Source organism: Diaporthe amygdali, assembly GCF_026229845.1.
Source record: "Diaporthe amygdali strain CAA958 chromosome Unknown NODE_3_length_2959817_cov_65_330692, whole genome shotgun sequence".
Classification (NCBI taxonomy): Eukaryota; Fungi; Ascomycota; class Sordariomycetes; order Diaporthales; family Diaporthaceae; genus Diaporthe; species Diaporthe amygdali.
Window position 1 is genome coordinate 2,095,981 of NW_026517023.1, and position 25,959 is coordinate 2,121,939.

General features: G+C 53.0%; 7 protein-coding genes across 7 annotated transcripts; 2 read left to right on the forward strand and 5 right to left on the reverse strand.

Annotated features, from left to right (window-relative positions):
• Positions 1–475: 475 nt before the first annotated feature.
• On the forward strand, positions 476–1,768 carry J7T55_003046 (uncharacterized protein; the record flags this gene model as incomplete). Its single annotated transcript, XM_053138184.1, has 1 exon — positions 476–1,768. The coding sequence occupies one exon, from the start codon at positions 476–478 to the stop codon at positions 1,766–1,768; it is 1,293 nt and encodes a 430-aa protein (XP_052998914.1).
• An 876-nt stretch (positions 1,769–2,644) lies between these two features.
• On the reverse strand, positions 2,645–3,485 carry J7T55_003047 (uncharacterized protein; the record flags this gene model as incomplete). Its single annotated transcript, XM_053138185.1, has 3 exons — positions 2,645–3,018; positions 3,100–3,283; positions 3,426–3,485. The coding sequence occupies 3 exons, from the start codon at positions 3,483–3,485 to the stop codon at positions 2,645–2,647; spliced, it is 618 nt and encodes a 205-aa protein (XP_052998915.1).
• A 2,162-nt stretch (positions 3,486–5,647) lies between these two features.
• Positions 5,648–8,857, reverse strand: J7T55_003048 (uncharacterized protein; the record flags this gene model as incomplete). Its single annotated transcript, XM_053138186.1, has 1 exon — positions 5,648–8,857. The coding sequence occupies one exon, from the start codon at positions 8,855–8,857 to the stop codon at positions 5,648–5,650; it is 3,210 nt and encodes a 1,069-aa protein (XP_052998916.1).
• A 3,805-nt stretch (positions 8,858–12,662) lies between these two features.
• Positions 12,663–13,419, reverse strand: J7T55_003049 (uncharacterized protein; the record flags this gene model as incomplete). Its single annotated transcript, XM_053138187.1, has 3 exons — positions 12,663–12,920; positions 13,084–13,190; positions 13,401–13,419. 3 exons carry the CDS (start codon positions 13,417–13,419, stop codon positions 12,663–12,665), a joined length of 384 nt encoding a protein of 127 aa, XP_052998917.1.
• A 327-nt stretch (positions 13,420–13,746) lies between these two features.
• Positions 13,747–14,837, forward strand: J7T55_003050 (extracellular endo-alpha-l; the record flags this gene model as incomplete). The annotated part of the gene is made up of 2 exons (XM_053138188.1): positions 13,747–14,031; positions 14,130–14,837. The coding sequence occupies 2 exons, from the start codon at positions 13,747–13,749 to the stop codon at positions 14,835–14,837; spliced, it is 993 nt and encodes a 330-aa protein (XP_052998918.1).
• A 5,585-nt stretch (positions 14,838–20,422) lies between these two features.
• On the reverse strand, positions 20,423–22,899 carry J7T55_003052 (peptidase S41 family protein; the record flags this gene model as incomplete). The annotated part of the gene is made up of 4 exons (XM_053138189.1): positions 20,423–20,463; positions 20,532–20,918; positions 20,991–21,177; positions 22,696–22,899. 4 exons carry the CDS (start codon positions 22,897–22,899, stop codon positions 20,423–20,425), a joined length of 819 nt encoding a protein of 272 aa, XP_052998919.1.
• Positions 22,900–23,431: 532 nt separating this feature from the next.
• Positions 23,432–25,723, reverse strand: J7T55_003053 (quinic acid utilization activator; the record flags this gene model as incomplete). The annotated part of the gene is made up of 1 exon (XM_053138191.1): positions 23,432–25,723. One exon carries the CDS (start codon positions 25,721–25,723, stop codon positions 23,432–23,434), a length of 2,292 nt encoding a protein of 763 aa, XP_052998920.1.
• Positions 25,724–25,959: the final 236 nt, after the last annotated feature.

Here is a 25,959-nt window from a genome sequence, read left to right on the forward strand (position 1 = left end):
TTCGATCACTGGATAGGATGCTCTCAATAACCCATTGTCCTTAGGCCACCTTGACAGGAATCAATAATCTCAGCCACTGAATCTTGACTCACTTACAATGTATCTAGGCAAGCAGGCTCAGGCTTCATGATCAACAAGCCTTTAAGGACAGACAGGCATCTTAAGTCTCGTAAGGTGAGATGTCACTCCATCTTGAGATAAGGCTGTCGCCCAAACGTCTTCTCGGAAGCCTGTTGTTGCCCGCATGGATATAATAGCCGCTGACAAGGGTAGCATGCCTAAAACACCGTACCCCTCCAGCTTGGCAACCTTTAATGGCCGCTTGGGCAGACTATAGTAACATCAAGGTTTACTCTGTTCTCCGTTGTTCAGTATAGATTGTCAACATAATTCTCCCAAAGATGGGACAATCGCCACCTCCACACCACATGAAAGCTTCACGGCTCAGACGAAGCAGCCGTGACTTGGGATCAAGATGAGCTTTGCCATGCTGGAGATTGCGACGGCGAAGACAGGCAGTCGATTGTCTGTCTTGGCCCTCCTGTTCACGGCTGCTCTCTCATCGTCATCTCATTCTCACCTCAACCCACGACTCGACCACCTTCCTCTCGGACTACCCGACCTGCCTCCTGGCCTCTTCATAACGTACACCGGCGTACTGTCCGGCTCACTCCAGCTCAACTCGTCCAACTTCCCCTTCGACGCGACAAAATGCGCCGCCGGGAGCGGGACCTACTTCTTCGCCGACACGGCCAATTCGACCGTGAGGGTCGGTGTCAACCCGCCATCCATCGATCCCAACCCCATGTTCTTCATGATCCAGCAAGGCGAGCCAGCGCTCCTCCCGCCGGTCCCTGAGCCAGGGACAGAAATACCGACTCCGACAACACCTCCTCTCGGACCAGACAGCACAACACCGTTGGAGCCTAGTGCCCCGTCCTTCACCTTCGCCAACCCAACCGTGCAACCCGTCCCGATATTCTCATCGCGGCCAAGGGCGTTGCTCGCAGCACCCGGCGGTCTGGACGTCAGCCAAGCCATGTCAGGTCCCCTTCTCCCGCCCAGCACCACTGGGTCCGGAGGCATCCAGAACCTCCTCTTCGCCTCCATATACACCATCTGCACGCGGGACTCCCGGCCCTGCGGCATGGTCCGCACAACAGACCAAGGCACAGCAACATACAACACCCTGGAGATGCTGAACCTCACGGGCCCGGACCTCCTGAGCACCACCGCATCGTTCGACGACGACAGCGGGCCCTCTTACACCCTGCGCGGCGACCAGTCGACCTGGGCAAGCAACGACACCATCGACTGGTCCGGGCTGGAGTTCTTCCCGCCGTCCAACTACACCGCGGAGCCTGAAGCGTGCACCGCGTACCGCTACCCGCCTCTGGTCTGGAACGCCACCACCCCCTTCACGTACGCCCTGCGCTTCGCCAACGCCTCGGCCACGCTCTCGCTCGTCCTCGCCGCGCCGCTGGGGACGGTGACGCTCGAGTTTGCGGGCGCGCGCGCCGCGGGTCTGGACGGCGCGGATGTGCTCCAGGTCGGCCGCGGGGCTGGGGGCGCGCCGAGGTGGTCGTTTATCAACGGGACGGGGTTTCACTTTGATGGGGTCACGGCCGTGACGAACGATTCTGTTGAGGGTGGTGGGCTGTTCAGTGGGGAGGACGGGCTGGGGAGCGGTGCTGCGGGCGTGGGTACGTGGGCTGGCTGGGGCGGCGGTGTTGCTCTTGCTGCCTTTTTTGCTGCGCTGTTGCTGTGATGTTGTTCTCTTTGCTACAACGGTACATCTCGTGGTGAAGGTTTACACAATAGGGGTTCTTGTCAGAGGGGTTTGGAGGGGGGCCGGGGCGTTTAGCACACGGTTCTGCTTTGGGCTTTGGGTCGTGTCTGATCAACAGTCTTCCGCTGATTTGATGTCTCATATTAGACAGTGCGCTCACAGTATAATGACAATATAATGCAATGGGGTCGATTCACCATAAATACTACGGCCAGAAGATATCGATGGGAGTCATGTCCAATTACTAGGGGGAATCCCCAGAATGGAAGTTTTGTCGTGTTCAAGCAAAGGAAAGCTGAGACAAGATACCATATAGGTGATATTCTAACTGCCAGACTTTCAGAACCGTCGGAGTGAAGATGAAGTGCTGGATAGTGGGTGTACGTAGTCTTCAACTCCAAACTAGACATGTGCCGTGGATATTCTTGTGGAGCAAACACTGACAGGGGAGACAAGTCAAAGGGGGTCTTTCGAAATACAATTTATTGTCAAATAGTACCTCGAAGTAAAATTCTGCAAGATGAGCAGACGGAAGGGCCAGATCAACCAGCCCATCAAGTTCTGCCCGGCGTACATACTGTCGTCGTGAGTCGTCATGAATCCAAAACTCAGAAAAAAACGTATCCCTGGTATCCCCGGAGGTATCGTGACCACATACAACCGCCTTCTCCACATCGCCAATTCATTAATGACACATATTCCGGCCCATTTCCCGTATAGTATAGCATAATCAAAACATCGTGTATTCATTCCATCCGTCCATCGGCCTCGTTGCCGAACCCCCGTCTTATCCAGGTATCTGTCGGTCTTGGATCAAGGAAACACAACCCTCAGCTCCTCCACGCCGGGACGCTCCTAGACGTAGACTCGGCGGTGCGAGTGGGAGCTGCGCCTCCGGCTGCCGTGCCTGCTGCCGGAGCTGTGCCTGCGGTGGCCGCGGCGCGAGTAGTGCGTCTCGCGGTAGTACCTCGTGTCCTTGCCCACGCGCTCGCCGTGGAACCAGGCGAGCACGGCGGTGAAGAAGAAGAAAATGCAGTTCATGATGCCGAAGGCGAAGCAGGCCTTGAGCATGGCACAGGTCTTGTTGGTGTCGACCGTGATGCCGTTGCCGTTGAACGACCCGAATATGCCGAAGTCTACATCGTATGTCGTGCCGCGGACGTCGGTGCAGTTTGCGCCGGCGATGAATCGGAGGTAGTAGACCGCTGCGATGAAGGCGCCGACAAATCCTGTGGGGAGACGCGGGTTAGTGGGCTGCGCTGAGGTGTCCGGGAAACGAAGCGATGGGCCTCGTGGGAGGAGGTTCGTACCGAGATCAATGATGGCGACAAACAGCGCATTGGAGCTGCTCCTGTGGTAGGAGAAGAGCGTGAATATAGCCCACGCCAGGGCTAACACCGATACTATGAATAATATCAAGATGTAGTTTGGCGTCAGCTGATTGGCGTTGACATAGCCATTGACAAAATAGGCCAGCATGCCCATCGTGGGGATCTGTCAAGGCGCAGAGGGACTCATGTCAGCTGGATTGAAAATTGGTGGTTGCGACTCGCAAAGATGATGCACAGGTGCGCTCCCGGGCGTGTGGAACGGACGACATGGATGCGCCGAGGTCGCAAGAAGTCTGAGTGCTTACCAAAGTGATGATCTCCAGGAATCGCCAGAAGACGAAACCGATGGTGAAAAGAACTGCCATGATGAATGACTTGGTTGCGAAGGCCTGGTGGTGGGTGGTTGGTAGGCCTTTGGGGGGGCAGGGCGGTTGCGGTTCTCGTGGGTTTTAAGGTTTCCCGGGAGAGGTTGCGCAGAGGATGCAGCGAGGAAGAGGGATCGAATTGCTCAGTGCGCAATGACGAGCAGATGGGTTATTCTGGGCGGTGGTCGCACGATTGGCCGTTGCAGGCGGACTGACAGGAACAGGAACAGGACAAGAGTGGTGCCTGAGGGTAAATCGAGTACAGATGTAGAGTGCTGCACGGGTAGAAGTATAAAAGTCGGGTGGCAGGGCGAGGACGAGAGCGAGGGTGAGGGTGAGATAGCCTTGTATCCTGGCCTAGAATAACAACAACACCGTTGGCCCGTCGGTTTTGGGATGGCTGTGCAGGGGTGGTTCCCAGTTTCCACAAGGCCTGAGAAGGTTGCGTCGATGGGGGAGCCCTGCTTGCCAGCTTGCTTGCTCAGCCCAGGGTCGGAGAGTGTGGGATTGCGAAGGAAAAAGGACGAAGACAAGGGACCAATGCCCTGGTGGGGAGACACTTGATTCGGGGAATTGTTTTGGACTCTTCTCTGATGATGAGCTCAAGCTGCAGCGACCTGCAGGTGGGCGTCAGTGCCAGCTGCCAGCTTGGCTACATACAGCACACATGTGGACTAGATGCTGATGCCGGCTAGACCAAGCATAAGCAGCCAGGCGGCCCTTTTCCCTTCGATGAGGCTTCCAAGAAGCAAACCAGCAGCCCTCCAAGCCTGTGCCTTGCAACCATGTGACGTCGCTGATCGCCAGCTCGATTGCTGTTTCGGTCCAGGGCTTCGCGAGATGTGCGGCCAAGATCTGGGGGCCCTGCACTGTGATCGCCTGGCAATCCGGGAGAGCGACCCGATACAATTGTGACAGACAGGAATCTCGTCTGACGGACTGTTCAATCTCTTGGACGGAATTGGTCGTGTCGGTCTTGTCTTGACAGTCTCGCGTGCGGAAAGGAAGTTCTGCCCAGGCGACGATGATGACGTTCCCTCACTCCCTCTCATCCGTCCATCCATCCCTCCTTCCCCTACCTGCCTTCCCACCCCACGTTCCAACGTTCCAACCACATTGGAGGAAACGGAGGTGAAAATCCGCGGGGCTGGGTGTGGACGGTGGGCCATGAGACGGCCGACTGGGGGAGCTTGGGGTCGCATCAGGCCCAAGCTCCCTGTCTCCCCAATCCTGGGCCCCGCTAGCCTATGTTTTTAGCACCCGTGTGGGTCGGCGGGAGGCTGGGAATGACACCCAAAGTCAACCCGTTCATCACCAACTCAGCTCTGGTCAACCAAGATGCATCAAAACTTGGAATCTACCGTGACATTCGTACAGTACCCTTCTGACAAGGGGCCTGAGGACTGTCTCTTGGTTGTCTGAAACAGATCGACACAGACCTCGCTCTCCTAGCAGCTCAGCCCAGCCCAGATCAGCTCAGCTCACCCCACGTGCCACATTCACGACAGTAGATGCGAGATTCCCTCCATCACACCACTCACACCATACCACAACAAGGCACAATTACCTGCGCTTCATCGCTATTCAACCAATGCTGGCCAAAAGGACGATACGGTGAGATTAACCAGGCTGGTCTGTGAATCTCATTGTAGACAACTTCCACACTATGCTCTCACAGCAAGTATTCCAAGCCCGTCAACGCACCTTGCGTCTTCAGTAGAACAAGACACAAGACACAAGACACAATGTCTTTGTCCTATGCCGGCGCCCACGTTTAGTGTTTTGGTCTCGCCCATGTGGCATCAACACGGCATGACAGGCATATTCCTCGGCTCAAGCCGCTTGTCGATCTGGTGAACCTCAAACGGGCAATAGTACAGAGGATCGTCCAGACTAGTTACCAACATCAGCAGATGAACAAGATGCCACACGTTAAGTCAATTCGCGACCACGCTTGCGTTAAGAATTTAGAGATTATCCAACACTTGAATCTAGGCTGCACCTTCTCACCTCGGTCCAACCCCCCAAGATGCCAATGATATTGTCCTTAAGTCCCCTCCCAGAAAAGCCCACCAGTGCCTGAGAATCCCTGCCCCCTCCCCCCACACACACACCAGATTTTATATGTGAATATTATATACCCAATATATGTTTAAAAGACCCTATCGAGGAATAATATCGTCCACGTCCAACTCATCAAAGTCCCGAATGGCCTGCGCAACACTGCTCGTCTCGCTCGGGCTAAGCAGCGGCCGGCTGTGCCTCCGCCTCACCCCCCAGCCCTGGTCATCGCTGTCCTCCTCGCCCTCCCTGACCGCCCCGAAGCTACCCTTGCGGGAGCCCGACCGCCGCGTCCGCCCCGACGAGTCCACCCCCGTGGAGATGTGAAGCTTCCCGCGGTCGCGCCCCGATCTCATGGGCCACTCGCTGCCGCCGGCGACGGCCTCCTCCATCTCGTCGAGCCGCGACGACGACGCGTGGCCGCCCGGCGCCGCCCCGCCCCGCCGGCTCCCGAGCGTCTCCGTGCTGCGCGCCACGCCGCGCAGCCCCGTCCTCGACGACGCCTTGCTCGTCCGCCCGCCCGGGGGCGCCGTGGTCACGGACGACGTGGTCGACATGTGCAGCCACGACGACGTCGTGCCCGCGTCGCTCTGCGCGTCGTACGACGTCACGCTCCCGGCGTAGTTGGGGTACCCGCGGTGCTGCCCGCTGGCGCTGGGGGCGCGGCTGGACTGGGTCGATGACGAGCCCATCAATATGCCGCGGCCCGTGCTTGATGGTGTGGGTGGCGGCTGTGGGAAGGAGTAGCCGTGCCTGGCGTCGATGGGTGAGTTGTCGTCGGACGCCTGACTGTCGATGCCACCCTCCTCGCTTGCCGAAGTGTTGCTGTTGTTCCATGCCTGTGGCGCGAGCCAGCAGTACGAGAGCTCGTGAGACGCTTCTTGCGGCTGGATGCTGGGGGCGTGTTTACCCTTCTTTGCCCAAGGTGGGAGTCTCGCGCCTTTGAGCCGGGGTCCCAGATGGTACGCCACCCCTTCAGAATACCGGACAATGGGCGCATCGGCTGAGATGCTTGCCAGTGTCTGCAGTATGCCGTAGATCAGGATCCATCGGCCCCTCCGGGCAAGGCTTGGGTCGATCTCGCCGACTCGGTCCAATTTCTCGAACTTCACAAAGGCATCGATCAAATCGGTCTGTTCGAAGTCGCTGCCAAGGATATAGACATTAGTCGCCTCCGTGTAAGCCAGCTGGATGCGGCGCTCCACGGCCCCTGGACGCTGCGGGCCCCCGCTGCTCACGGGCGCGGTCTCGCCGGTCTTGCTTCGCTTCCTGCCTTTGTTGCTGGCGCTCAAGGCTGACGCCGGCGGGATCGACTCTGGCACGAGCGGATATGGGTGAGGGAGGTGAGGGTATCGCTGCTTGTTGTCATATTCGATCAGGACGTCAGTCATTGGCAGATCGTCCGTATCCGCCTCAAAAGCCTTGTTCCCGCTCTCTGATATCATGAGCCATTTCCGTGAGGAACGCGTCTCGGACCCATCCCACACAATGTCACGATTGACGAGATAGTCGTAAAGTGCACCAAAGTCCTTCTGCAGGGCCTGAATGACTGTCCTTGTGAGCCACAACGGCTCCTCTGCTTCGTCAGAGGTAACGGCGTCAGCGGGTGGCGGAGGTGGCCAACGTCCCCATACAGTGCGGTAGTAAGACAGGAAGAATCGCTGCAAACGATCGGCACATGCCTTCGCTGGGCTCGCGACGATTGGTCCAGAGGTTACCGATACGGAGGAAAGCGATGGCGGCCACATGTCCTCGTACGAAAAGGTCGCGAGTGGCTCTTCTGCAGCCTGTACTCGGAGATGCATCTCCAGGCTTGCCCTTTCCAGTAGTGCCCTAGTGATAGGGCTTATCCTCTTGAAATCCGGTGAGGACTCCATCAGCGACCGCTCTCTGAGGCTGCCGTACATGCCGGCTACGTGTAAGAAACTCTCGCGCCAGCCCTCTTCCCACCGAACCTTTGGATCTTCGCACCATGCCAGCAAACTGATGGCTGTCTCTGCATCATTACGAACATCGTCGATGCCACGCGCACCGATGTAAGTGATGATGGTGATCAAATTGTCAGTTTCCGCCGAAGGCATGTATTGCTCCATACGCGAGTGAAGATCTGAAAGAGCCTGATACAGGGACAGCCCAACAAGAGAGGCGTGGTAAAGTATGGCGAACACGTTCCGAATGGCAACATTATATCGAATTTGCTCCGTCTTGCTGGCGTTCGAAGGCGGGGAGAAAAATATCTCATAACTAATTTGGCCATCCGTGCTGGTGAGGACCGTATCCTCGGACAGTGGAGGCGTGGGCTGGCCACCGCTGCGATTACCAGATTGGGACTTGTAACCCGTCATTTGATCTCGGGCAGCTGCTGACAAGCTGCTTTGCCGAGGCAACAACATCGGCGGCGCGCCCCTGGGTGATGGCAAGAGTGACATTTCGTCCTCCGTAGACCCTTCGCGAAGCATGGTGATGAGAGGCCGAGACTCAGTCGATTCGATTACATGAGAAGAGAGCCTGAAGGATGGGTTTGGTCGGGGATTCTGCCCCCTGTGGCCTAGGTAGATCAAAACATCGCCATTCGGATCCCAGAGTTCGGGGTCCTTGCGCAGCTTGTTCCATCGCTGCACTGGTCTCCCTGTCCCTATCCACCGCTTTATCTGCGGCGATGATGCTAATGACGGTATTGCAGGCAGTTTGGCCGCTGGGGGTGGCGAGGCCGGCCCCAGAGATGCTTCCCACTGCAGATCGTAGGAGGCGTAGTTGGCATGTGGATAGTGCGGTTGCTCTCGATCCTCAAGTGGTGACAGCTCAGGCTCGCCTGACCGTGGTACCTGGCCAGGCCGTACTGTTGCCGAGGACTCGGGTCTGATTTCCGATGGCCTTCCCACATCCTCAAGTCTGGTCTTTTTGCCGCCAAAAGTAAAAGCCTTTGCAATACCTTGGCGGACCTTCTCACTGCTCTGGTCCATTTTACTCCTCATTCCGGACTTTGATATGCCTACGCCCGAAATATCTTCCGCCTTGATGATAGGCTTCCTGGCTCGGGCATAAGCGAAATCATCCAAAGGATGTTTCGGCTGTGCACCGCCATCGTGTCTCCGACCATCGATGCTGCCGCTGCTTTGGCTGCCCTCTAGCGAAAGCACGTCGCCCTCCGCTGCTGCGCGCCCATTGGCAGCTCCAGCCCTGGCCGAGTCCTGTCTAGCTGGGCCCAGAGCTATCGTGGGCAGCTCGTCAAAATTCGCATCCGATCCATTATGGCCCTTAGCCTTTGGTTCGGTGATCTTCTTGCGCACATACGCACTGCGTCCTGACATGGCTAAGGAAGAACAAGTTCGGACACTTTACAGCGTTACTCTTCTACGGCGACCAGATAGCGTGGGCCGTCCAATTTGGCGCCCAAAAAAAATTAGTTATCCGTCGCCGTGGTAATCATCAGGCGACGCTGACGATGCTGAGCGTCGGTGGGAGGTGCCTGTCAGGTTGAGAGGTTGCCTGTTATCGCTGGTCCCGGACCGATACGGTATCGGGCCGTAGGTGATCGTCAGTCTGGGGGCCGGGCGCACGGAGACGTTACACTATGATGACCATCCTAGTCCCACCACGCATAGAATCATGACTTGGTGTGACTATGACTGGTGAAGCTGATGTGATAAGCACGAAAGGATGAAGAAGGAGAATTTATGCTGAAGAAGGGACGAACAACAGAAGGCGATGGCAATGGCGAGGACAACCTGAAGCATCAGGATGCGACAGACGCGAGTCTAATCCGACGAAACTTTGTGGGCCTGACGAAAATAAGCTTGGTGAGCTGGCGGGGACCCAACTATGTATATGGCCAAGGCGACCAACGAGTTGTGCTTTTGCTGGGTAGCTTCACGGCGGATATTGGGAGCTCTCCGCGGCAGGATCCTCAACCCCAGACCCCTTTTAGCTGCAGGGTATGCAACCAGCTTGTTCCTGTCTGCCTTCGATTTGGCTCGGTTTGGCCTTATCGAGACCCTTGCGTGCAGCTTACATAGTTACATTCCGATCCCTGAACCTTTTCCTAGCCTTACTTCCCAGGGCGGATTGATGGAGCTCTTTGGGTGGACAATACCGTCAATACAATAGAAGACTCGTGTCCTTGATCCAATCAGGATGATAAGAATGAGGGTAGTATAATAACGGCCGGCGCAATCCAACTGAGCAAGAGGGGAGCACCGAGGTGCTTGGAAGGTGATCACTCATCGAGACACAGAAGTACGCGTAACAATATGTTGGAAGATAGAGTAAACAGCCTGCAGGCAGTCCACCAGCAGGCTGGTCTTGGACCACAGCTTCATGCGGCACAGCACCCAATCAAGGCGAAGTAAGGGGACCAGGAAAACTAGCAGCGCAAAAGTAACCAACTGTGGGTTTGGACGCCGATATGTCTCTGTTGCCGGCCTGCCTGCCTGCATGGCGAATCAACCCTGATCGGCATGGGCTTTCTTTTGGGCAGGTGTCGCGAACGTGGAGGCGCACTGGCATCTGCCGTAGACACACAATTCTGAACCAGATGAACAATACGAAGGCGGCTCGATTGGCAGACCAGAGTTCCGTGGTTGCTCGCAGGGGTCGAGGCGCAGAGGTGCCGGGGAGCAACGTGGGAAAGTGGGCTCACCCACCTGTCAGCATAAGTGGCAAGTTACTTTTATGGACACAGCCTCTTGGCGCGATGTAGTTTCGATGCCATTTGCCAACGCCAGGGTTCGTTCTGCCAATTTCAATTGCTGATGATGGTCATTTGCTTGCAAAGCATGAGTTGGTTTCAGAGAAGCTCAGGTTGGGCCTGGCGCTGTCATCGGGGAGAGCGGCGAGGAAGGGCCAGCAGTTTGTTGCTCAACGGGGGTGTGACCCGGTGAGAAAGATTTCGGTTGGGTGTTGCCATCACTCAATGCATTGGGTGAGCGCTGCTCCATTGGTCAGCTAGCCAGCTATCAGCGCCATGCCCTGGACCCCTGGTAAAGCCGAGCCTCTATCGAACCAACACCCTCGAGCAATCTTACCCGTGGCTCCAAACCTTACCACCGCGGCGGGTTCCAATGATTGGCTTGGGTGAGGACGTGAATTCAGGCACGCCGAAGCCCTGAGATTTGGTCATTTAGCGATTGGCCTGTCTGATGAGGGGTATGGCAATGGTTGCATGAATCCTTGAGGCCTGGAATCTGGGCGGACGGAGACGATACAAAAGTCCGCGCCCATAAGCTGGTCGTCGGGAAGCAGCCGGTGAAGACAAAGAGCCCTGCGCCCCACTGATAAGGCGCGGCGTTTTCTCCCTTCAGGCAGGTCGGGAATGAGCTCCTAGTGTCGCTGAGCACTTCAAGACGGCACACGCACTTGGTAGGCGTAATAACGAACCGTCGGGCTCTCGACACCCATCTCAGACCTCTTGATTTCTTACCAAGCATTACTCTTTAGAGTGAAACTGCCGGACACCCGAAGACAGCAGATTGGTGCTTTTTAGATGTTGTATGATGTGTGACCAGAGGACAGCTCGACGGCCCAATGGCTTCTTGGCACTATCAGCTATCGGTCTAGAGGCAGGCCAGCCTTGAAAGTCGGCTCGGCTCCGAGGCTAATGGACGATTGGGCCGTAAGTCGGCTCCACTGATATCAGAAGCACGAGGACTTCTTTCGGAATAGGGCAATCTGTCATCGAGTAGAGACTCGCAAAGACGCGTATACTGCTACCTGATGAACGACCCTGATGAGCGGTGACTCCGAGGGGTTACGAACACCAGCATGGCGTGCTGGTCCTCCGCGCACATCTTCCACCCCCGGGAAATCTTGACCCAGATGAGTGGACCACGTTGATGACGACAATCCTGTGCACCGGAAGAACAGAGCGGGATGAGTGGCTTCTTCTACGGCTCAAGAATTCTGAAGGCTTGAGGCTCGAGGTGGAAGACTGGTCGTGGCTGAAGACGGAGCGAACGGCAAAATTCGAGACCCCACGGCTCTGTGGTAGACGCGTGTGCTTCCCATAAAAGCATCGCGTTGGGCTGTGCTTGTGGCCAAACCAAGCATCAGCGACTCCGAACCATGCTCAAGGAGGGCCAATATTGTCACTCCCTGTGGTTGAGGTTTCCACGTTTACCTGTTCAAGCCCTCCGCCGCGCAGAACAGCAGCGGATAGAATCATGGAGCAATGACAAGGGCTGAGAGCTGAGTCTTTTTAAGAATTGGAGCTTCCAATGATCTTTGTTTAACGGCAAGGGCTCACTTGGATGAGCGGTGGGATAAAGTGGACACGACCTGGGAGCCTGTGTGCCTCAAGCTGTGGTTGCATCTGGCCGGCTTTTGGTGGCTCAGCGACCGCGACGAAGTGAGGTCAGAGAAAAGAAAGTGCGATACAACTCGAAGCCTTGTACTTCTGCAGAATATGCGGTCGGGCAGCGTGGCACCGTCAACGGCGGGGCAAGACGGTGAAAAGGAGGGAGGAAAAGGAAACAAGTCGGGCATCAAATAAGAGTGATGCGTCCGACAACAGGAAGAGGCAGGGTTGCCGCATTGGCAGGGGAATGAGTAACTGACGTCAATCGTGAAGTATTTTCCATCGCATCGCCGTCGACGCACGGCACAGCTTGATCTCCATCCTGCTGTTGGTCGTTGTTGTTGGTTGTGGGCCAGTCAGCGAGTGCTTCTGAAGCCCGACAAAATTGCTTGTTGTCTGCAACTCGGCCTTCAACCCGGAGTTTTCCTTCTCTCCAAACAAGCTGCAACCCCAAGGCTGGGGTATGTCATGCATATCAGGGCCTCGATTGTTTCCATCTCGCTGGATGCTTTCTTTTTTTGTTTTGGATGTTTCCGTCGGAGCTTTTGGGAACTGTACCTGTCGATCAATTCAGTTCTGTCCCAATTAGGGGTCCAAACCCCTGAAGGACCCGGTTTTCCATAAGCAAGCCACACCTCAGAGGTCGAGGTCTCGGATGATCGATTCAGGGTCGTCACCATCCTCACCGGGAGCGGCCCGAATGCGACAGTACGCTGCGGTTGAAGCATCTCAAGACGCACCGTCGATCATTAAGCATAGTCCAAGATAAACGAGATTGGCTCGTGGCGGACCCTCTGCCCTCCTCAATCCCATGCTGAAGAGCCTCACTGTCGGTCGACCGGCCTCAACACCTCGCTTCGCGATCCATGTTCCGTCTTGCCTCGCTCGCATCGAGGCCGATGACCGAGCCGCCCTCTCCCTGTCTTGTCCGGGTCCACCTGGTGTTTCACTTGTCGAAGCTGGATGTTGTCCGTCCGCCACATCACTTGTTTATTTCTCGCGTCCACCTCCCCGGCATCATGCACTAGAACAAGTCCCGTGTATGTCTGGGCAGGCAAAGCGTCCAGGAAAACTACTGCCCTCTGAGCCACAATCAGCAGTACAACACTTGTCACGACATTTCTATCTATCAACCCTCGGCACTCATATAAATACGTGAGCCCACAGCGGGGCTTTGTGGTCGGAGGTTTTCCTTCTATGGGACTGCCGCTATGGATCTTGTGCTAACGCTTACACAATACGGACCTCTGGATCCGAGTGGATCAGCCCCAATGAGGTCGTGCCGCTTCCAACCATGCCATCCACGCGAACGCAGGCATCATATGTCCCAGCAAGACCCGCCGTGCAGCTCGCTAGGCGTATGACGGGAACAGATCATCATCATGAAGATCTGGAAAAATTTGCTGTGTTTCTGTAAGGTACTCGCCTTGAAAGCATTCGGAGAGTCATGTAAAGAGACCCTCGGAGGAAGCAGGGCAGGGAGCCGAAACCTCAACGGCCATATTCATTACCGACAGGTCTAGAAGCGCCTCTAATGCCCCCTTCGCTGAATCGAAACATACCATCTTTGTATCCACCCATGTTCTCGTTGCCCCGGACCGTTGTGTCTGCCCGTTCAGTTTTGCCTACGCGCCCCTGTCTTTCTCGGCACTCCACCCAAAGCTTAGACTCCCGCAAGATGAGATATTGGAAAGGGCTGCACATGCAGTCCTGCGTTTCATCAAGCCCCCATTCACGGCACTTTCAAGGAGTGCCCTGAGAAACACTCTCAGCCTGTAATATATTACTCGCATCGCCCCGTCAATTCCTTGTCAAGTCCAGCTCTATCCTCGCCACCTCTACATTCTTTTGTTGTGTTCTCTGGTCTGTTTTTACACTTTGTTGGTGAGGACACATCTGATTCTCACCATGTTCACTCTTTCCAATCTGACCAGAGGCCTGGTTGCCCTGGCTCTTTTCGCTCTCCCCGGTACCCAGGCAGCCTATCCTAATCCAGGTGCTTGTTCAGGCGACTGCTTCGCTCATGACCCAGCCTTGATAAAGAGATCCTCTGATGGCAAATACTTCCGGTTCAATACTGGTGGAAAGATCATGATCTACAACTCTGACTCCCTGAGTGGACCATGGACTTATCAAGGAGCAGCAATTCCGAGTGGGAGCTCTATAAATCTCCCGGGCAAGGATGACCTATGGGTAAGATTCCTTACTGCTAGAGCAGCCAAGCACATGATTTGCATAACAAATAGTGGCCTCGAGGAGTTCCAAGACATCCAAGGCTAATCATATATCAGGCTCCAGATGTCCGCCTCGTTGGAGATACCTACTACATGTACTATGCCGTCTCAGCCTTCGGCAGCCAAGCGTCAGCCATCGGAGTTGCGACATCAAAAACGCTCGAGGCCGGTTCCTGGACAGATCACGGCGCCACCGGTGTCTCGTCCAAGGCCGGAAGCAACTACAACGCCATCGACCCCAATCTCGTCGAGAAAGCCGACGGCAGTTTTGTCCTCAACTTCGGCTCGTTCTGGAACGATCTTTACCAAGTCCCGATGGCCAGCACGCCCACCAAAGCCGCCGGAAGCAGCTACAACATCGCGTTTAATTCCTCGGGTACTCACGCCGAAGAGGGTCCGTTCATATACTATCGCGCTCCTTACTACTACCTCTTCTGGTCGTCAGGCATATGCTGCGGTTACGATACTACCAAGCCGGCCTCCGGCGAGGAGTACAGGATCAACGTCTGCCGTAGCCAGAGTGTCAACGGGCCCTTTGTCGACCAGCGTGGCGTGAACTGCGCACAGGGCGGCGGCACGACTGTTCTGGCGTCCCATGGAAAGGTTTATGGTCCCGGTGGTCAAGGCGTGTACGCTGATGCAGCCCATGGCGGCGCAGTCCTATATTACCATTATGCGGACACCAGTATTGGCTATGCCGACGCCAAATATCAGTTTGGCTGGAACGGCCTGAGCTGGTCTACTGGCTGGCCTGTCGCTACGTAACGTCACAGCTTCTCCCCTCTCACAACACTGGTGGCTTGCCGGAGCTACTACCTATCATTGTTACTTTCTTGTGCATATATTCTCTCGCCGCATATACTCGATATTTTCTTGCATATAAATAACTCAAATACTATTTGCTGCTATGTATTGATACCTCTCGCAACACTTGGAATTCGTGCAGCATATCGTGCCCAGCAGTGTTCATATTTGACTGTCCTAACCACGCAGGGGCCCCTAGGTGCCCGGTCAGCAGTCTTGCGACGTCTGTGACGAGCACACTCATTGCTATGCTCCAGTATTTTTGAGAGATTTGTGGGTAATCCAGCTTGCTTGTTCAAGGCCTTGCTCATAGTGACTCGCCCACAAATTCACTGCATACTTGAATGATCGAATCATCTATCCCCAAATGTAAAACTTGCGTACGGCGTCGCTTCGACATTTGAATCTCCCCAATTTGATGTTCACATATAATCAATACGTGGCAGCGAGTATCTTACAGTGGCGCATCAAGTAATCTTACTGCTTCTTGGTGTTCCCATTTCGGCAGTGATGATCTTGTTTGTTTCCCCCCGTCTAGCCCACAATCGTGATCTGCTCAAGTATGCTGACACAACAACTTTGTCTGTGAGCTTACATCTCATACACCGTCTTGCTGCGCCCAGATATCGCAATGATGCTCTCTTTCACCCTGATTGGAGCGACTCGGACGAAAGCCTCAATTAAAGGTAGAAACTCGTGCGAAGTGGCCAAACACATCCCCCTATCTGCTGAGCAATGGGCTATCGTCACATTCGCTGACCACCTAATAAATGCAGTGTGACGAACCCTCCATCCGGTAACAGCACCGATACCCGCGGTGCTGCAGGAAGTCGGCCGCTGGAGTGGGTCATGATACCCTTGTTCTTACCTCTCAAGGGCGACGGCCAGTCCTCTCATGGCTAGAGGTGGCACTTGCAGATGAGCGGTGGGTTGGGAGGAGACAGAGTGATTGTTGTTGAAATTGTCTCCATGCGTCCAGCGAGAAGAAAACTTTAATCTTACTCTTCGTACGAACTCGTCTTACTCTCCTCCAAAACAGTGACAAACCAGAGAATCACGACCATTACAGGCAAGTATGGATACCAAAGAGTTCAGCGGACCTCGATTTATCGACACAATCGCTCGCCCTCAAAAGGTGAGGCCCATCAAAGTGATTGTCCTCAGCGCGAGCAGGTAAGCGTTATCAGTAACCCCATGAACAAGAACTAGTCATCCTGTCTAACAAGTAAGCAAGGACTGGGACCTTGAGCTTGTACAAGGGCCTAAACATGCTGGGATACAAACCTTATCATGTGGTTGAAATGTGCGCTGGCGGCTTGGACCACTTTCGAATGTTTAGCGACTTTATCAGGCTTAGCCGTGAGAACGGCGGTAGCTTGAGACCATACGGGCGCCCCGAATTCGACAAGTGGTTCACAGGATTTGACGTGAGTGCCTGCCTTTTATTTTTGTCATGACCAGTGCGAGGTTTAACATACAGCACAGGCAATATGCGAGATTCCAAGCTATGGAGGGGGCACACCCTTCGTGGATGCCTACATTGACGACCCGGACGTCAAATTCATCCTAACAGAAAGGACACCCGCGTCCTTTGCACGGTCCATCAATAATACGGTCGGGCGCTTTTGCACGGCAGGACACTCGTTCCCTATGGGGCTTTTGAAATACTTCGATACCTACAATCGGGAGTTCTTCAGACTCGGGGATGAGATGTATCAGATCTATGCACAGGGTAAGATGCCGGATGATCCAAATTGCGGCGAGATGATCGAGCGTTGGTACGAGGAATAGTAAGTACACGTCCATCACATGTATCAAGCTCTGCTCTTTGAACGCCATTGAGAAGAAGTGCCTAACTCTATTTCTCCAGCATAAAGAAAATAAAAAAGTCCGTGCCGTCAGAGAGGCTGCTCCATGTACGGCTGGAAGACGGATTAGGGTGGGAGCAAGTATGTCCATTCCTCGGTGTTGATATTCCTGAGACACCGTATCCAAGGGGAAACCTGCCAGATGAGTTCAAAAAGATTTCCGAGGGATTTTTGGAACCCGGTATCAAGAAGGCCTTCACCACGCTCGCAGTCTCTGCTTTGGCTGTTATTGGCGTCAGTGTGTGGTGGATCCGCCGATAATTGTGTGACAAATTTAAAGAGAAGCCGACTGGGCCTGTGCAAACTTAGAGAGTTTACTCGGAAATGGGAACTTTTTCTTGCATTTTGCCCACTGAGTAAATTCTAGCTGTATATTTTAAATTACTGTGAAAGTGACAGATCGTAGCACTCTAGCTTTGTTAAAACATACTGATGTCTGATCAACTGAGTCTACTTAGTCTCGCTTTGCGATCGCGACATAGAAACTTATATCATGTGCTAGAGAACTAGCATTCAAGCCGAAGCTAGGCAGGGGAGAATCCCTAGTAATCCAGTTTTAGGTTATGCTAGTGGACTTTAGTTGTAGGCAGATGATCAAGGAACGTATCGAAAATAAGGCCTTTCAATATTATCCCTTCTTCACTACCTACCTAGTTTGGTACTTAGGTACACACCCAGACCCGTGCGCAATTTGCAAGTTGCACCTTCCGGACTTGATATGTTATCTTACAAATGAGAAAGAATCAAACAGACCTTGCCTTCTGGTCTGGCTTCGATAGCTGTTCAAAGTTGTTGGTAGGCCTTCCATCTGCCTGCCCGTACCAGCCACAATCCTTACTTCTCATTTTAGGGAACATTCTTCATCAAGAACAAGCTCAAGCTTCTACGCAAACAATTGCATTATTACATTCTCATGAAGGAGCTTATGGTATCGCAAAACTGGAATACGGGTATCACTAGTGATCGTCGTCGATGGAATGACCGCCCTGCTTTGCAGATACCTACACTGCTCTTTGCTTCGTTTTCGTTTTTAAGCTAAAGCCATTTGTCGTGGCTTTTCCTACCAGTAAGTGATTCTTATCTTCCAGTTTCAATGGCTAGCCAGCCCCTTTTTTCTGTTTCTGTCCGCATGCCTCATACACGCTCCTTTGTGCTTAGCCCCGGCTTTCATCACCATATTCGTCTCAAAAGCATTCCCTGTAGCCCTCACCGCCGGATGTCCACAAGCTCTACAATGCCTTTCTACGTTCAGATCTGTTATCCATTCACGGTTCTTGCCGCTGTCCTTCGTTTCCTTTCGCAAACGCCGGCAAATGCTAAACATGCGCTAACCTCCCGTGCTTGACAGAAAAAGACGACATCATGACATCCGAGGTTGGCATCGATGCTGATTCTCCACTCAGGACGAGGCCTGGAGAGAAATACTGCATTATCTGTGCTAAATCCGACGACAAAATGAAAAAATGCTCCGGCTGCAAATCTGTTTGGTACTGCGACAAAAAATGTCAAATGACAGATTGGCGCAGCCACAAGATCCTCTGCAGCAAGTATGTCGAAGCCAAGAAGCTGAGAAAACTTAACCCTGGCCGCCAATACGGAGGATTTCTCTTCCGTTTTGACTCAGTAGGGCCAGAGATTGTTGCTCTCCCTAGCCCAAATGTTGGGAGTGGTCAGCTCTCTGTTTTCGTCAACCTTTTGCGTACTCCTGGAGACCCAGAGCTTGGCCCGTCGTTCATGCCCTTTTCATTTGGATTTAATCGCCGCTTGCGCCGTGAAAATATTGGTAAATACCAAATCTCAGTCACTCTTCGCACCCGGGTTATGATCAACAACCCGATGCCTAACAAATCCCTCGTCACTTCTGTCAAGGCCATTGGCTCCGAACTCCCACCCCATTACTGGTATGGCAACATACTGGTTTCACGTAACAATTGCGAAAGCGTCACAATGGCTGACTTTCGCCACACCCTCGACTGGTTCGCCATGTACCCTCGAGATGCCCTCTACGCAGTCGCGGCAGCAAGGACTCCCCTGGACCTAAAACAGGTCTGGCCATCTTTTTGTTTTTCTACGATCAGAGGTGTTCAGATCCAAGGCGGCCGGGAGTTCAAGGAGACGGAGCGCTACAAGGCCGTTGATGTCCCCGCCGATAGCTCGATCCGCGGGCTCTTCAGCCGGCTTCAGGGAGAGATTTCCCCCATCTCCAAGCGATTGGGTCGGCCTTTGCGCCTCATCTCGGAGCCTAGCAAAGTGCACGCACCCAGCTGGGAGCATGAACTACCGTCTTGCGGTCCCGTGACGGCCCTCCTGCGCAGTCTCACCAAAGACTTGGACGCCCCCTCCCCTGGAATGTTATTCAGTCTGCCCCGTGGAGGTCTGCTTCGGGACAACCGAGCTCTTGTAGTCCGCGCTGACGACAAAGACCTGTCTATCGACGAGCTCAGGGCCATGGCGTACTTTGCCGAATACATGTGTAACGTGAAAATTTACGGCGTCGTGCGGTTACCCCGGGAGGACGAGCCAGCCCTTGAGGCTGCCATGAAGGAGGCGCTGGACTTCATGACCTGGGACAACTGTCTCCTGGCATTCGACAAGCTGCGCATACCTCGGCATCAGCAGCCAGCGAAGGAAATGTTCGTCGACACGCGTGATGCGGCCAGACCTGAGGATCTATAAGATGAGTGTGGGCAGGATTAACTCGGGTGCGGCTCGAAGAACTGTGCAGACAAAGTTACCCCTGAACGATCAAGTATAAATAATACTAGCCCAGCATCAAAAAGTTAAAAAGAAAGTTGAACGTGTTCAAGCGCTCTGCAAGTGTAAAATTTGAGATTCCATCAAATTGCGAGCCGTACATCTTGATCCACAAAATAAAGTTCCGTCCCGTAGCGGCGTTGATTCTAGTAGTAGCAATCTATTTAGCCGCAGATAGATCTTTGCACCGCAGGTAAGTATAATCCAGAGTATCCCAATACACTGTGATGGTGCTGCTTAGCAGGTATGGCAAGAGTTCGCCCGCATAACGCTACCGGCAAACAGTTGAGTAGCCGGGAAGAACTGCTTGAAGGTGCTGTAGGCCAGCGCAATGTCACTGTTAGCGTTGTGCTGGAGATTAATGATGATGCGCTTCATGCCAGCGGCTTTTCTTTGGATGAGAAAGTCCTATACGGTATCCGCAAACGCCTGGATGGCTTCGTCGTCAGCCCAGAACGTCGGGTACTAAGAACGGCCAAAGACTTATCGCGCAAGAAATATACGGTGAGGTCGCTGGTAATGGTGAGGTTGCTGGTAATGGTGAGGTTCTTTTGCTATATATCGGCTTGGGGAAACGTGCCGCGGCCCCCCTGCATCTTCCGCGACGTTGGCCTCGAACTCGTCCGTCGTAATGTTGTACAACGCGGGATAGAAGCCGAGGACGAAGAAGTTGTAGAAATTGCCGCCAATTTCCAGCGGGCCTGTTTCTTTGGGGTTGTAATACGCTGCCCAACCACTGGACGTCCAACGTCGACTCATCCTCAAACACATATGTTAATGTGTCGCCGGGGAGAAGCTCGAGCTTCCACCCCAGAGGGAGGCATTGGCGTCCAGCACATCGATGCCAGGGTTGTCCACCAGCAGGTTCCAGTCTGCATGAGCTTCTGACGTCCCCCAGGAGTTTAAGGCTGCAAAACGGGTGAACTAGTCGACGACATAGGTGCCATTGATGCGTTTGGTTCTGTCTGATTCATTGTTAGCTTCCAAGTACAGTTCCATACCTACATGCAGTGAGGACTTCAGGCATTCTCACCTATCAAGTACACCTTGAGCAGCTGAATACCATCAATCGAAAGGGATGTAAGTCTATGAGGAGTGCCAAAGCTAAAGGACGATACTAGGCTGCCGAACAGGCTGATATATGAATCATTTCCTGAACAGATAACGTTCTGGATGGTGGCCTCGAACTGATACTCATTGGCAAACCAATTATTATCGATAGCAGCATAGATCTCATTCAGACCGGCGATGAGGTCTACTGCAAGCTGCTGGCAATGAGTCGGGGGCTCCTTGAGGTAGTCGAGAGTGCTCTGGAACTGCATCGTGTCGTTCCAATACTGTATGAAGCGAGTGGCAACCGCTCGGTCTATAGGCACCGTCACCCAGAAGTTGTAAACATCAACAGCCAGCACAACACCATCTTTTTAGAGGTATGTTAGTGCATTCCACACTGAACTTGAGCGGGATTGGCAGGACCACTTTCTCGACAAACTGGCACGAGTATTACGGATCAGGTCTTCGCAGGCGTGGGAGGGCTCTGGGTTGACGTTGACGCTGTCAGGGTCAAGGTTAGGAGCAGGAGCAGCTAGACTGATGCTATTCAGGCCACGTCGCTGATTGACGAAGGCGTGGCACACAATTTGTGACTGGTATTTGTGGACGCCTGCTGATTGTAGTGACTGAAGAGTGTTGACTACCGAGACGGCAACGGGGAAAAACGCGAGACAAAAAACCCCATAGTCTGATTATTGTTGAAAATTGAAAGTTGCTGACAATTCAATCTGTTGACAAGGGGGAAAAGAGCGAAAATAAAGCCATATGGTCTGAGTATTGTTGGAAATTAAATGTTGCTGATGATTTGAGCAATTTGTTTAGGACTTTGTGCATTTGTTAACTGAGTCTTGTTCATGACCAATGTGGTGTATAATCGAATAGGGAGTGGTAAGAGTTTAACTGAGACTGAGGAGATCTAGAGCCCAAATTATAAAGATGTAGCTGCTGAGGATCCTGCTGAATGCCCCGTGGGTGATTGATGTTCTTTTTCTTATTCTCTTATTCCTTTTTCGTATTTCTTTCTTTTTCTTCTTATTTTTTTTCTTTTTTTCCCTTTTTTCTTTTTCTTTTCTTATTCCTTTTATTATTTCTTTTATTTCTTTTTCTATTTCTTTTTTATTTCTTTTTTTCTTTTTCTTCTCTTTTTTTTCCCTTTCTTTTTTCTTTCTTTTTTCTTTCTTTTTTCTTTCTTTTATTATTCTTTTATTATTCTTTTATTATTCTTTTATTATTCTTTTATTATTCTTTTATTATTTTTTTATTATTCTTTTATTATTTTTTTATTATTCTTTTATTATTCTTTTATTATTCTTTTATTATTCTTTTATTATTCTTTTATTATTCTTTTATTATTTTTTTTTTATTTTTTTTTTATTTCTTTTATTTCTTTTCTTTTTCCTTTTTATTCTTTTTCTTTTTTCTTTTTTTCTCTTTCTTTTTTTTCTTTTTTTTCTTCTTTTTATTATTCCTTTTATTTTTTTTCTTATTCTTTTTTAATTTTTTTATTTCTTTTTTTTTTCTTTATTTTTTTTTCCCTTTTGTTTTTCCTTTTTTTTCCTTTTCTTTTTCTTCTTTCTTTCTTTTTCTTTCTCTTTTTTTCCCTAGTAAATTCTAAGTGGAATTATTTAATTTATTATCTAGTTAGGTACTTTTGGTATATCGGTAGGGTAAAGTGCGTTGTCCTTCCTGGCATCCTGTGCTTAGTTCTGCTGAGGTTCACCCTTGCCGTCAACCAAATTCCCCTGCTGGCAGCTTGCCTCAACGTCCCCCACGGCTTCCTCGGATCAGCGCTGGATCATCCATGATGCGCGACTGCATGCTGGCTGCCCTCCTCTGGGATAATATCCTACGAGGTGATCTTTGTGAACACCCGAATGAGATGACATTGTACACCTTTGGCTCTGAAATAAAGGACGTTTGAGTGGGCTGGAATAATTCTAGTGGGTACTTCGCTGTCCAAGGAAACACTATACTTTTTATCCACGGCTTGCCCTACCCAGCTTAAAAGCATATATTACAGCAGTCTGTTTATACGTGGAATCGCCGACAAACACGCAGTCTAGCTCAAACCTGAGGAGGACCTGCCAGGTGGCAACCAGCCTATAAAAAGCGCAGGCGTGGAGAGGAGGTATACCGCCACTCACGTCCCAGGAGCTCATCTCATCAGATCGAGTCTGCCACGCGATCTGCAACACGCATGCTAGCCGCTCCTCATCGTCGACCATTGTGAGGATGCGTATGCTGTTCTCCACCGCCGACTTGGCCTCCCTGGCGTGGACACCCCAGTAGCATGCTGCGTAGGGGCGATGGGTGCTCTTGTACCGCCTTCTCAAGCGTTCAAGGGCCATGTGGAAGGTTGAATTCAAAGGAGATGAGGATCCAATGCCAGCACCATTGGACGGAGCGCTCTTAGCCGGGAGTCACGGATCATTCTTTGCCCTGTCTGGAGAGGAACACCCTTCTATAGACGCTTGAGGCACGGCATCAGATTGGATCAATTATGCAATTGATACCTAATTCGCATTTTTTCTCCGGCTAATGAGCACTCAAGACTACTGCCGGTTGAATACGATTGATAGACTGAGAGTCGATCAAAATTTGATGCATAATAGGCACAGTAGCTAGGCAAGGACCATTGGACAGACGAAGTCACAGTACAGCGGGTTCTTGAAGCACTCATCGATGAATTAACGAGTAACTCGGGACAAAACCTCACGAGGGATGAACACGGAATCCCGAAAGCTGCGGTCACGATTGAAATTACTTCATTGCATTATATTCACGCATACAGTAGAACATTTATAAAACAACAGGCCAGCGACCCGTGTAAGTACAAGCCCATTCCGTCGCGTCGCGTGTCTATGTGTTTGTGTGTGTGTGTCATATTGCCCCGAACTCCCGGTTCAATACCTCGGAGATGTCACAGCCCGGGGCGAACCCCAAGTTCGCCATGAACTGCGGGTCCGCGTCGACGCGATCTATATAGTCCATGGACGAGAGGTCGTCCAAGATGGCGTCGTAGTCTAGCGAGCCCCCGCCGAAGCTCTCGCGGTGCACCGCGCCGGGGTTGGCGTGTGAATGTTGTCCCATCGCGCGCGGCCCAGGGCCGCCATGTATGATGGGGTTGGTGTCCATCATGTTGATGCTTGCGTTGTTCACCTGTGGGCTGGCAGCTGGGTTCAGGGCCGGCTGTGTAGATGGAGAGAATTGGCCCATCATGAAAGGAGATGCGCCTGGTGGGCGTTGCTTTGCAGCAAGTGTCGGAGTCTGGAGGCGGTTTGTTGGTATGAACCCTGTTGTTGTGGCCGTTGGTATACTTTTGGATGTGTGCATGGACGTGGAACCCATGGATGCATTTGATGCACCGGCGGTGTTTGAGACGGCAGAGCCTGGCCGAGGCTCACTGGAAAACCTGTTTCCAGCGGGTGTCCAGATCATTGTTAACATGATCCTAATAGACTGCCACCTCTCCCTACTCGGTGTCTGGAGCTCGGCGAAGCTGCGGTGCTGGCTAAGCATGGCCAGGCAGGTGGCGAAGAAGGGCGGTGTTCCGCAAGGGCCGAACTGAGCCAGGTATTGCTCAATGGATTCTAGAATGAGAGCGCACGGCGACTCTGCCGAATTAAGCAATGCGCTGACCCATAGAAACAAGACTCGTAGAACATAGGCGGATGGTATCGTGGCGGAGCTAGAGTCCCGAGCAACTATGAAGTTGCCGAAAGGCAGGCGCGGTTTTATTGTCTGGTGTAGCAGTATCGTTACTTCTGCGGGAGTCTCCAAAGCCCGACCATTCTGCCTGTGCAGCGATCTTTTCCGCAGAAACTTGAAAACATCGTAAAGCTGGTTGAAAGTGGTCAATGAGTAGGCCGGACTTCGCGAAAGGGTAGCCGGGCCAGAAAAGCCCTGACCGAAACCATCACATGGCGCCCATGGCTGCCATTCATCCAAGTTATCTTCTGGAATACTCATGCCCTCGAGTATACCTGCAGTCTCGAGACTCGGCATGCCTCTCCGATGGACGAATATCAGAGTATCGAGGATGTAGCATCCCATTAGCGTCGCTGTAACTCGCCGCGAGAACCGCTCATCGCCCAGATGGGCCTCCGAAACGTCTAGGGCAATCCGATGGGCGAGGCCGACCAGTATCCACGCGCATGTCTTCTGGCCTTTGCCAACACTTATTAGCGCCAGAAGAAGCAACGCCCTAGCGTGCTGAATTTCGAATTGGCCCTCTTCGGAAGGCACGAGAGACCTGGCAATATTGTAGAGTTTATCTGGTGAGTACTTGGCGTCGACAGAGTTACTGTGAGCAGAGAGCTTTGCGCTTGAAACATTCTGGTAGGAGGCCAAAGCCATGGCGGCCCAAAGCTCAGCATGAGCGGCAGATGCAGGGCTGGTGCGCTGAACGTCGATGCCTTCGGCAGAGTACAGGTAGACCGTTTTCAACAGGTCTTGTTTCTCGAGGATAGGAAACCAGCAGTGCGTGTAGCTGAAGTAGATATCGAGGAGTCTCCAGTGATTTGGAGGCAAGAATAAGGTCCCAGACACGTCCGCTACAATTAGGCCATCACTTCGTGCCGAAGGCGGCTCGGGGCCCGCACTCGGGGTCTGACTGTGAGTGAGGATCGATGCCTTGTTAGCCTGCTCGGCATCACTGTCACCATCGTCGGATTCAGGTCGCGGTTGGGAGACCTCGCCGCCTGAGAGGATGCGGTCGATGCCCCTGTGGACTTTGCTCCTCCTCCATCTCTTGTGTAAGCGGTTGGACTTCTCGGAATCCTTGCCGACCAAGAGGCTTTGGCCCTGGCCACCCTCGTGCATCAGCAGGTTCTCCAGAGACTCCTCACAGCCGGGGACCTTGTCGAAGAGCCATGCCAGGGCGACCTCGAGGGTCTTGATGTAGCCGGTCTGGACGCCTCTCTTTTTGGGGTTGGCCTCGTATGTGCAGGCGCGGTTCTGCGAGACGCAGGGGAAACACAGCGGCTGGATGCCATCGCATTTCTCACGGGCGGCGCGGCACTGGTCGCAGGCCCTGGAGACGCGCTGGCGCTTGACGGGGGCGTCACGGGCCGAGTTGGTATTGGAGTTGGCGGGGCTCGCGGTGGCGGAGGGGGCATTGTCGGCCTCGGAGGTGGTGGAGGTGGTGGTGGTTTGTTTTCGCTTGGGAGGCATCGCAAGCCAGTGGCTTAATAGTTGCAGCACGTCGTGCCCAAGTGTGCATGTCCCCCTGGCGATCTCATCTCTGTGTCATGGTGAAGCGCAGCAGGGCGAGACAAGATGGATTGGCATTCATCCGCGTATCTCGTCCGGGGGGGCAGCAAAAGGAAAGGGTTGACGGGTGGATTAGACGGATCAATTGGGAGCTGGTGCTGGTGCTGGTGCTGGGTGCAGTCTAGAACTAACTGCTC